We start from the raw sequence: 12,304 nt of genomic DNA on the forward strand, positions 1-12,304 counted from the left end.
ACTGTTCTTTACACAGTGTCTGATACATTTCATCTCTTTTAGAAAGTTAAAAAATGCATGTCTCCTCATATCCCCTCAGGAACAAAAGTAAATGAGGAGGTGAACGTGCAGATAAATAAAACATTGTATTTACTGGAAATGCTTCTTTTTGTCTCACAGCATCTGGTCAGTGTTTCTGGTGAAGACATACATCTTCATATTTTACCTCCACAAACCACGTACTTTCAGATCAAGTATGTGAAAAAGGTAAGTGTCACCGTCCATTCCACGTTCTGTGGGGTGTTGGTATTCCAGGTGGCGGGTCTGCCTGGGCCCTGTGGCGTGTTGTCACCCAGAGTCCTGCTGCCTGCGCATCCAGGGCCTTGGCCTAATGAGAGCCCGCTTGTCTTCCAGGAGCACCGCCTTGTCCCTGGCTTGTCCCTCCCAGTCACCATTACATTTTCTCCAGATGAGTGGCATTACTATTATGATTGCCTCCGTGTTCACTGTAAGGTAAGCTTCTTAAAATGTTTGGGGGAGGGAAATGAGGGAGTCAAAATTTATATCCTAAAGGGAAAAAGAAAGGGAGATTGGATGACAAAAATGAGGCTTCCCACCCCAGTGCCTGGGTTTTACCTGGCAGCCAGTCCAATGGCAAGGAAGGGGTGTCCAGTGAGGTGGGTCCAGGAAGGGGGTGTGAGGCAGCCGAGAACTGGGGCAGAGCCGGCCTAAAACCTCACTTATCAGATGGTGCTGGGAGGCAGTGAAGGCTTTTCAAACAGCTTAAGTGAACTTTAAGCGCTAGGTTGAAAAATTAACCCCGAGTCGTGATGAGAAGCACAGGTAGCTGGACTGGGTCTCAGGTGGAGCATCCTCAGAGATAGCCCCCAGGGTCTGCTGAGAGCCGGTGTGGCCTGACCCCAGATGGCTCTGCTGCTTGAACTCTCCTGGGCTTGTCTAGGTCACCTAATGCGTCTTTGGCCTCCAGCCACAACCAGCTCTATGTCCTGTCCATCCTTCCCTTAAAACCGTCAATTCCACACCCCTTCGAAGGCCCAGCCTTCGCAACTTGAGAAGCCTTAGGTTCACTAAATCCCTCATTTTTCAAAAGTAAAACTGAACACTAACCTTGAGCAACAAATGAGTTTCAATTAGAAAAACAACAACCCAAAAACAAAATATTCCTTTCAGGAACATTCTGTTCCAAGCAGAAGAAATTTTCCTAAGAGAGGCCTTCTTTGGTGTGTGGGGCACTTTGCCTGCTACTCAAAACAGTCGTAAAAATAATATCTCACAGTTGTATAATACTTCTAACTTTTCAAGGCAGTCATCTTCAATTCTTAAAAACATCTTTGGGGAAAGATGAAATTTCCGCATTTTGCAGAGGAAGAAACAAGTCTGAGAGAGGGTAAACTTACCTTGGGACTAAAAGCAGGTCTCTGCACTTCTCTTTCTCTCTCTCTCTTTTTTTCCCCAATTTCCAGTTCCTTTTAATTTTTTTTTTTTAGTATCCAGTTCTGTGCTGATATCTCTTTTTAGCAGGCCACTAAAGATTGAGAGACGCAGCTACCTATTATTATTTTCATGTTTACACAAAGGCATCATTATCTTTCACGTTTCTGGATAGTGAACATCATTTCAAAGTGTATTTAAACATATCTGCATTTTGTTTATGGTTAAGAACATTCAATATTTCAAACGTTGTACTTAAACGCCCTCGGAATTCTTTTAAGATTTATCTTTTATTTATTTCTTTCCCCTTCTCTGCCCCCTCCCCCAGTTGTCTGCTCTCTGTGTCCATTTGCTGCGTGTTCTTCTGTGTCCTCCTGTGTTTTTGTCAGCAACATCTGGAATATCTGTCTCTTTTTGTTGTGTCATCTTGCTGCATCAGCTGTCCATGTGTGTGGTGCCACACCTGTGCAGGCTGAGCTTTCTTTGCGCTGGCCAGTTCTCCTTATGGGGTGCACTCGTTGTGTGTGGGGCTCCCCTACGCGGGGGTCACCCCTGTGTAGCACGGCACTCCTTGCGCACATCAGCACTGTGAGTGGGCCAGCTCACCACATAGGTCAGGAGGCTCTGGGTTTGAACCTTGGACCTCCCATGTGGTAGGCGGATGCCCTATCTATTGGGCCAAATTCACTTCCCTCCCTCGGAATTCTTGAGAATATTTTTTAAATGACTAAAAACAAGACAAGAAATAAAACATCTACAAGTTTTCCTTTGATCTTCAATATGGTAAGCTCAGCGTTTTCCCCATTAATTTTAGGGAGATGACACTTTGCTGGTTCCCATCCATGCTTATCCTGTCATGAATAAACTGGACTTTCCTTCATTTATAAATCTGTCAGATGTTCTACTTGGTGGAAGGTGAGTTACCAGAGGAACTGCTAAAATATCAAAGGATGTAAAAAATTAAAGGATGTCTTAGACTTGTGGTTTTCCTCATGAAAAATTACTCTTTAAGTACTTACTCTGATTATAGTGCTATCTCTAGCAATATGAAGAAGGTGATATTGAGTTGTTTGATGTTGATAAATAATTGCCATGCCAGTTGTTAAAATATTGTAATGCTCGTATACTGGTTTAGGGAAACATGTACTGTCCTTAGTCCCCTATCCCTCTGTGGCAGCTGCCTGGCCCCACCTCTGTCCCCCTGCCACCCAATGACTCAGCAACTAAGTTCAGGCCTAACAATTGGCCAAGGTGGGTGGAGGCTGGGGGGGAGGGATGGGGAGGGGATTCCTGCCTGAGAAGTGCCAACTGATTGATATTTTGAAAGCACCCTGTGGTTAAAGGATGAATCAGCATAGGTTCTGATTCTGAAGGTCTTAGAGTCTAATGGAGAACGATGCTATCAATTTCTTACATCAGTTGCTAAGTGGTATAATGGAGGCCCTGAAGAGGAAACCCTTAACTCTGACCGACAGAACTCGGAAAGTCCTCACTCATGTAGGAGGTGCATCTGGATTATTCTATGTGGACACTGTGTGTGTGTGTGTGGGGTGGGGTAAGGAAGCATTCCAGGCAGAGGATTGGCATATTCTGAGGCAGGTGGCAGGAGAGAGCAGGGACTACTTCTGAAGGAGATAGGGACTAATTCCTGGAGGAGATGAAAAGCCACCAAAGGGCTAATCCATCCAGTAGCAAGCCCATACCATAGGTCAAGACTGTGGGACTGCAGCTGGCTTACGTGGATGAAAGTAAGTTCAAGGGAGCACATAGGCAGCACTGAGCAGAGGGTACCAGCCCCTGATGACCAGGAGGTAGAGTTAGAAAGAGGGCAATTGATGTATGTGAGCTTCCAGCCTTTCTCTTTTTAGTACCACCTGCCATCCTTGAGTGGAATCCCAAAACTAGGTCTTCAAGGACTGCCTGGATTTGGCACCTTCCCCTTGAGCTCCTGACTTATCATCTGTTTATTTTTAAGCAACTCTTCAAAAGATGTAAAATAAGGTGTACAAAAAAGTATACAATTTAAAGAAGAATAATAGAATGGATACTTGTTTGAAGACATAAAACGTTACCAGTGACCACTAGTGTGAATTTTATGATAACCATTCCCTTGACTTGCTTTCAAAATTCTGACACATATGCATGCATCCCCTAAATAACACATTTCTTAGCTTTGCCCCTTTCTGTTCTCTATGGAAATGCAACCACTCTGTTCGTCAGTTCTATTGTAACCTGTTTTTTTCCTTCAGTATTATGTTTTTGTGATTCAGCCATGCTAACGCATATAGCTGTAGTTCACTTCTGGATAGCCCGTTGTGTGAATTTCTTCCCAATTTTTTATTTGCTTTAATGCCCATGGCATGTGGGTCGTTTCTGCTGTTTGGTTTTCTGCTGTCGTATATACTTGTTCTTGTCTCCTGGGACAGCACATGTTCAAGAATTTCTCTTGGGTATTTTCCCAGAAGTGGAATTACAGGTTGTTGCACAGGTTCAATTTACTATGTGATGCCCAACTTTTCTGAATCAGTTGTACCCATTTACATACCCACCTGCAGTGCACGAGAATTCCTGTTTCTCCTATGTCATTGCAACACTGGGTGTTACTTGAGTTATACATTTTTGGTGTCTTGTATCTTCTTTGTTCCTTGCGCTTCGATTCTCTACTTCTTTTCCTCAGTCATTCTGCTGGACTCTATCCCAGAGCTTCCTCCACCAATTAATCATCTCTCTTCCTCACCTCCCTTCCTGGTTCTGTGTGGCCACCCTTCTTGTCATCTCCCACTCCTCAGTACTGAGTGGTCTGTACAGGGGCCTCAAGAGGCTGGCAGCGCCCACTCACTCTATGCATTTTGATGCCAAATATAGCTATTTAAGGTCTTTTTAAAAAATGTTTATTTACTATTTTTATTTATTTATTCCTCCCTCCCCCCCCCTTTGTTGGGGAACTGAACCCAGGTCCTCCCATGTGGGAGGGAGGTGCTTAATTGCTTGAGCCACCTCCGCTCCCAACTATTTCTTTTAAATGAACAGCTATAGCAGTTGAAGTGGCTGGAAACAACCAGCTTCTTTCATTCGTTCTTTTTTTCTTTCCTCCTTTTTTCCCCTCCACAAATTACTTTTTTGGGGGGACCATTAGTCAAGGTTATGAGTTGAGAACAATGGTTTATTAAACTCACAAAAATGAATAGACTTTGTAAGGCAGACATCTGTCTTTGGTCCTGAACACAACACAACCTCCCTAAGGCTCTTCCTCTTCTATTTTGTGTATAATTCTCATTATTTACAATCAGAATAAAAACTTCAGCTGAACAGTTCATTAAAATGAATTATTGCTTATAATGGTGTAATACATTTTTTAAATCTTTGAAAAGATAAGCATGCTCATTTTCTCCTCTAAACATTCTGACAGCAGGTTGTGCCTTCCCAAGACTTGATGTCCTTTAAATAATGGCTTTTTTTTTTCTTTTTAACCAACTCTTAACTATCCCTTCAATATAAACTATCTGGGAGCAGGACAGGGGTGAGTATTTGAAAGGACTTTTGTATGAAAAGTTCCCTATTGATCCTAGGCTACCTTGTGGGATGAAGGTATCATTTGGGTGGGTATTTTTTTTTTTTTTGGTTGTTATTTACAACAATTTTAACTGAGTGCTTTTTATGCTTGCATATAGCCTATACCATCTACAGAACTACTCATATCAATCCTCAGAGAGTAAAATAAGACAGATATGCGCCAAAATATGGGGTATTAAAAAGCAAGTCTTTCATTTTTTCTTCCTATTCAGTAAATGATTTGCAAACATGTTGCATACACAAAGTTTTGTATAGATTATTTAGTTAGAAATTAGAGTGTCATAAATCCTTACAAATATTAAGCTAGGGAAAAAACTCACTTTCATTTTGAATTAAAATTTGTTGGAATATAGTAAGCGGTCATGCACTTTTCTTCTTCGCCTTCTCCACCAAGTTTGCCATCTACACCTACAATCAGCAAGCATGCCAGCCTTCCATCCTTGTACAAGGACTTGACCCTGTCACTTTAGTCCATTTTCTTATTTTATAAAAATTGCATTAGTTTACATGATATATATTTTTTTAATTTTTCTTCTTTATTTTCTTTTAAATGTTACATTAAAAAAAGATGTGGTCCCCATATACCCCCCACACCCCCTACCTCACTCCTCCTACATCAACCTCTTTCATCATCGTGGCACATTCACTGCACCTGGTGAATACATTTTGGAGCACTGCTGCACCACATGGACAGTAGTCTACATTGTAGTCTACACTCTCCCCCACTCCACCCAGTGGGCCAATGGCAGAACACACAATGTCCAGTATGTGTCCCTGCAGCACCACCTAGGACAACTCCAAATCCTGAAAATGTGTCCACATCATATCTCTTCTTCCCTCTCCCTACCATCAGCAGCCACCATGGCCACTTTCTCCACATCAATATTACAATTTCTTCCCTTAGTAATCACAGTAGTTCCCCAGTAGAACACCAGTAAGTCCTCTCTAATCCATACTCTATTCCTCCATCCTGTGGACCCTGGGATAGTTATGTCCAGTCCCCTCTACATCAAGAAGGGGCTTAGATTCCACCTGGATGATGGATGCAATTCTCCTGCTTGCAGTTGTAGGCACTCTTGGCTCCCTGGTGTGGTGGTTGACCTTCTTCACCTCCCTGTTAGCTGGGCAGGGTAAGTCCAATAAACAGAGGGTAGGAGTTGCAAGACTGCTGAGGCTCAGGGCCTGGCTGTCACCTGAATAGTCCAGAGATTCAGGTCTCCTGTGTATACACCAACCCCATCGTCAACCACAGGTCTGGTAAAAGTAACAGAAGAGGCATGTGTAGAAAGGTCATATCTGAGTCCAACTTCATCACACTCAGGAACACAAACTCCAGAGTAGGGCCAACTGCCATGGCCCTGAACTCCAGAGCCATCTGCCATCACCATAGAACCTGTGGGTCTCTGTAGCTCTCCAGAGTACCAGTACCTGGGTTTCTAGCTACTTTGGCTGTCTCTGGTACCCTGTGGAGGCATGTGTAAGCATTACCCCTCAAATACACCCGACTCTTTTTTTGGAGACTTATAGCCATATAAACTCATTTGTCCTTTCCATTTCTCCCTTTTATCTAGTTTCATCGCTTTTAACACCTGATATTATATGTCAGTTGAGATATTCTGCCGGTCTGAGTTGACCCTTTTATTCAAGGTCTTTTTCTGGTTATATCATAAGCTGGTGCTTGGTAGTAATCCCTCAGTGCCAGGGAGGCTCATTTCTGGGAGTCATGTCCTGGATGGGTTCTTTATTTAGCATTCATTCATTGATTCATTCAACCAACCTTTACTGAATGCCTACTAAGTGCCAGACACAGTGGTAGGTACTAATGAAGACATTGGCCCATGGTTAGACAAATGATTCCACTGCTTAATTCGGCATTCTAAGGTGGGACACCCTAACCCAACTGTGAGTGAGGCATGTTGGGGGCAGGTGGAATGGGGGAGGGGCTCAGACCCAATATCCTAGAGGAGAGCTTGTCTGAACTGAGTTTTGAAGGATGCCTAGAAATCAGCCAGTAGAAGAGGAAGCAGTAGAAGAGAAGAGTGGGTGTTCACAGAGGGGGTATGTGACCTGCATGGGGTCAGAGATGTGAAGTGTCACGTTTGGGCCTTTCTAGAGAGTTCCGAGTTACTGGACATGGGTCACCAGAGCAGCGGCCAGGAAAACAGGAGAGACGCCATCCCAAAGGGCCTCAGGCTGTGCTGGGAAATCTTGCCTTGACCCTGAGGCCATAATAAAAGTTTAAGCAGAGAAATGGCCCAGTCATCTCAACATTTGAGAGCCCTCTCTCTGGCAGTGGTGTGCAGAGAATCTGTGGGCACAAGGCTGGCATTGCTGTGAGCCAGGTGAGGGCCTGAAACTCTGAAAAAATAGGCCATGATTCCAAATACTCAGATGTAGCAGCAGGGCAACTCGGCCTCAGACCAGGCTCCTTAGATGCAGAGACAAGGCCTTCACTGGGGGAAAAATGAAGGAGTGAGAGAAGGGCGAGGGTGTGGGAAAGGGACTGAGTGCCACTCCACCCCTTCCCCCTGATTAGTCACTGGTTACTTAGGGATGGAGTTGGGGGTAGGAGTGTGGGGGGTTCTAACCTCCCAGCCAAGGATGCTTCTCTGGAGAAGGTCAAGGTGAGAGCTGCTACCTACAGTGTTCCCAGCAGCTGGGAGGCAGGGGGCAGGGGGCACCAGCTCGTAAAAGGGATGCCTAGAGCAGCTACAAATCGCCAGCCCTGACTGGCCCTAGATTTACATGTCCAACTTGTCAGCCCACCTGGCTTCATGTGCCTCTGCATTTGACCTTCCCTGGTGTAATGGCGCTGATTCTATGAGCAACTGAGCTGTAGCCTTTAGAGGTGACCATCTCCTGGTGGATTGTGTTATTATCATATCGCTCCAGGCTGCTGTGCACCATGTGAGCCATCTCTAGGCGACAGACGCCTAGGAATGAGGCCCGGGAGTCTAATCCATTCCATCCTAAGAAGTGCTTGCACGTGGGCCATCGCACATGCAAGCAATAAGATGGGCCATTGTCTGTAGAAAATTTTAAAATGACAATAAAGCTACTAAAAGTTGGCCTCCTTTTAATATCACTGTGCACCCACAGTTCTAAATATTGTCAGTGATAAAATATTCTCCTCCCTGCGAGGCCGACTGCTCCCATCCATTGCCTCTCAGACAAAAGCAGCATCTTGCCCCTGGTCTCCCAGCTTGCCATGCTCAGCTTTGCTCCTCTCTCGACTTACCCTGGTGTGTGAGGCTGTCTGGCGCGCTCCCTCAGAGCTGAAAAGCTGTCTAGCCCTGGCCCTTTCTCTGTGTCAGCGTGAGCCCCACCCCACGTGTGCACAAACATGCCCACTGGGGCTCCATTTCTTCAGGGGCCACTTGTCCAGTCAGGCTTGCGACCAGCAGTGGATGGGCGTATGGGTGCTTGCCTTTCTGTGCTTGTCCCAGCTTGTGGCAGCTTCCAGGTCAGCTTCTCTCTTTCCCATTCTCTATTTTTTTTAGGAGGTACCAGGGATGGAACCTGGGACCTCTTACATGCGAAGCAGGTGCTCAGCCACTGAGCTGTACCTGCTCCCCTTACTCTCTCGCCTACGAAGAGGACAGTCTCCAGTCAGCTCCTCTTCCAGTTCTCCCATCACTGTGTCTTTTTTTTTTTTCTCCAAAAATAGAATCTTATTAGGTTTATTTTATTCCATTTATTTTAATACCTATTTTTTATTTTTTATTTTTTTTATTAAATTTTTTTAAATTGATTTTGTAAAAATATTACATTAAAAAAAAATATATGAGGACCCCTTCAACCCCACCACCCCCACCCCACCACTCCCCCCCCAGCAACACTCATTCCCATCATCATGACACATCCATTGCATTTGGTAAGTACGTCTCTGGGCACCTCTGCACCTCATGGTCAATCGTCCACATCTTGGCCCATACTCTCCCCCATTCCATCCAGTGGGCCCTGGGAGGATTTATAATGTCTGGTGATTGCCCCTGAAGCACCATCCAGGGCAGCTCCAAGTCCCTAAGACACCTCCACCTATCGTCTCTTCCTGCCATTCCCCATACCCATTAGCCACCATGTCCACTTTTCCCACTCCAGTGCCACCTTTTCTCTGTGGACATTGGATTGGTTGTGTCCATTGCACCTCTATGTCAAGTGGAGGTTCAGATTCCTCATGGATACTGGATGCAATCCTCTCGCTTTCAGTTGTAGGCACTCTAGGCTCCATGGTGTGGTGGTTGTCCTTCAACTCCATCTTAGCTGAGTGAGGTGAGTCCAATAAATCAGATTGACCAATTTCACATTCCTGCCAGCAATGTATGAGGAGTCCAATAAGACTTATATTTTAAATATCAAAATAAAACATTTCTACAGTTAAAGAAGAAACACCATGGGAAAGACGAAGGTAAGGGGAGAACTCCGATTCAGAAAATTGATTTCCCTTTGCACGTTTAAAACACTTGGACAAAATCGCCAGAAGTTGTAGGATTTGCATCTAATGCACTTTGGTGTTGCTGCCAGGTAGAGATTCTCTGAGGACTAGATAATGCCTCAGTACATTTTCCCACAAAGTATATGTATTCATCAACTAAATTTTCCTTGGCTGGATTTCATCGTTGTAAAATTTCCTTACTGAGATAAAATTCCATTGAACATTTACCAACTGCCTATAAACAATTTTTGTGGCTTGAAATCTGATAAAAGGTATTTTGACAGCCTCTGTAAATCGCAAAGAGTGGCATTCCAATTTCTATCCAACATCTCTAAACATCAAACAGCATCCTGGGGTGCAGGAGGACTTTTAGCTCTGTATTTTGAACCTTGCCTTAGAACTAGACAAACCTAACCACCATGGCTTGGTGAACTTTGTAACAAAATATAATCTCACCTTTCCTAGGCAAGTAAATAAGAACATGCTTATATTAGGTACTGAAATTTTGTGTCTGTCCATTTCTGTGGTTCTAAAAAGATTCGTGTTGCTTCAGCATGCTCTGCAGTTTCTCCAGCATGTGTGTACCTGGTACCAAAAACAGGGCGACATGTCAAGCCAATCCAGTCAGTTGGCCAGTTATTTTCTCCATGTGGTACCAACTTATCTTCCTTGCAGCATGCTGCCTCTGTTGACCAGTTGGCTGGTGTGTCGTAGACACACTTACATGAAAATGTCCTCGGGCCTCCTCTGGATTACCCCTGCCTTCCCCAGTTTTCGTTCTGGGTCTGGCTGTGTGAGCATGGAACTCCACAGCCTCATGCGTCTGTGAAGGCTGGGGCCACTCCAAAGACTGCAGGGCCGCAAGCATTTTATTAATAGAACATATTCCCAGCTACTCCGTTCTAAAGTCAGGATCTTCTAGTTCCTGGAACTTTAGGAAAAATTTTATTGTGCTAGCACACATATGTATTTATGTTATAACAAAATGTTCCATCTTAAAGGTAAAATTCAATGGCATTAATTACATTTACAATATTGTACTACCACCAACACCAACCACTGCCAAAACTTTTTCATCCGCCAAACAGAAGCTCTGTTATCCATTGAGCAGTAACTACCCATTTCCACTTCCTCCTGGTCCCTGTTAACCTCTAATTTACACTGTCTCTTTTATTTTGCATCTTGTAAGTATTTCATATAACTGGAATCATGTGACATTTATCTTTTGTGTCTGTATTATTTTACTTAGCATAATGTTTGCAAGATTCGTCCACGTTGCATGTATCATTCCTTCATTCTTTTTTACAGCGGTATAATACTCCGTTGTATGGCTATACTATATTTTGTTTATCCATTCATCTGTTCATGCACCCAGGTTTTTTCCACCTTTTGGCTACTGAGAATAATGCTGCTTTGAACATTTGGTGTATAATTATCTAATTGAGTCCCTGTTTTCAGTTCTTTTGTACTGTATGCCTAGGAGTGGAATTGCTGGGTCCTATGTTAAATCCACATTTAACTTTTTTAGGCATGTCAAACTGTTTTCCACAGCATTTTTATGTTACCACTAGCAATTCACAAGGGTTCCAGTTTCTTCACATCCTTGTCAACACTTGTTATTTTCTTTTTCTTATTTAATAGCCATCCTAGTGGGTATGAAGTAGTACTTCATTGCATTTCTTGAATGGTAAATGACGTTGGACATCTTTTTGTGTGTTTATTGTCCATATGTTTATCTTCTTTGGAGAGATGTCTGTTCAATCTTTTGCCCAGTACAACATTTTTTATGTTTCTGAGATGTAGGAATTCTTTAGATATTATGAATATTATAGTTTTACTACATATATGCTTTGCACTTCTTTTCTCCCATTATGTAGTTTGCTTTTTTAACTTTCTTGATAATGTCCTTTGATGCGCAAAACTTTTTAATTTTGATGAAGTACAGTTTATTTTTTTTTTATTGCTCATGCTTTCAGTTCCAAATCTAAGAATGCATTGCCAAATCCAAGATCATGTAGGTTTTCCCCTATATTAATTTCCTAAAGCTTTTGGTTTTAGGTCATTGATCCATTTTGAGTTAATTTCTTTATATGGTGTGAGATAGGGATCCAACTTCATTCTTTTGCATGTGGAAATCCAGTTTTTCATCACTATGTGTTAAAGAGACTATTCTTTCCCCATTGAATGGACTTGGCACCCTTGTCAAAAATCAGTTGGCCATAGATTTTTCAGTTTATTTCTGGCCTCTCAGTTCTATTCCATTGTCTATATATCTATCCTTGTACAAATGCCACACTGTTTTGCTCACTATACCTTTTTATTTGGTTTTGAAATTGTGTCTACAACACACCAGTCAACTGGTCAACAGAGGCAGCATGGTGCAAGGAAGATCAGTTGGTGCCATGTGGAGAAAACAACTGGCCAACTGACTGGATTTGTTTGACATGTCACCCTGTTTTTGATTCTTTGCTACTTTGTTGTTCTTTTTCACGATTGCTTTGGCTATTCGAGGGTCCTTGCAATTCCATATGAATTTGAGGATTGTCTTTCCATTTCTGCAGAGAAGGTTGCTGAGATTTTGACAGGGATTGCATTGAATCTGGATTGCTTTGGGTAATTCTGACTTCTGAACAATATTATGTCTTGCAATCTATGAACACAGTTTCTGGAACTTTTAAGGCATATGTTTTAAGAATTCACTGAATTCTTGTTGTGTTTCCTTAGGCAGTGAACTTCAGGGCTCATTTTAGAAGTGTGGGAATAACCAAAGTCAGAATATGATGTCTGAATGAAACCAAAGTTTCTCCCTGTCACTGGAGTTTAAAGAGTCTGGGCCATGTGGCAACATGCATTTGTAAATAGCAC

General features: G+C 43.1%; 1 protein-coding gene across 12 annotated transcripts in view; it reads left to right on the forward strand.

Annotated features, from left to right (window-relative positions):
• Nucleotides 1-12,304, forward strand: part of LOC101419459 (cilia- and flagella-associated protein 221-like) — a 93,702-nt gene that overhangs the window by 12,493 nt on the left and 68,905 nt on the right. For 9 of the 12 annotated variants that reach the window (XR_011649294.1, XM_058301119.2, XM_058301123.2 and 6 more), the window contains 3 exons: nucleotides 160-246; nucleotides 394-492; nucleotides 2,246-2,346. Coding sequence is in view for 11 of the 12 variants with exons in the window: in XM_058301119.2 (XP_058157102.1) it covers nucleotides 160-246; nucleotides 394-492; nucleotides 2,246-2,346 (287 nt within the window). In the remaining variant the exon portion in view is untranslated. The remainder of the gene's footprint in view (nucleotides 1-159; nucleotides 247-393; nucleotides 493-2,245; nucleotides 2,347-12,304) is intronic. The other 3 variants (XM_071216488.1, XM_058301128.1, XM_071216489.1) reach the window with 1 other exon arrangement.

The sequence above is a fragment of the Dasypus novemcinctus genome, chromosome 7 (assembly GCF_030445035.2).
Source record: "Dasypus novemcinctus isolate mDasNov1 chromosome 7, mDasNov1.1.hap2, whole genome shotgun sequence".
NCBI lineage: Eukaryota > Metazoa > Chordata > Mammalia > Cingulata > Dasypodidae > Dasypus > Dasypus novemcinctus.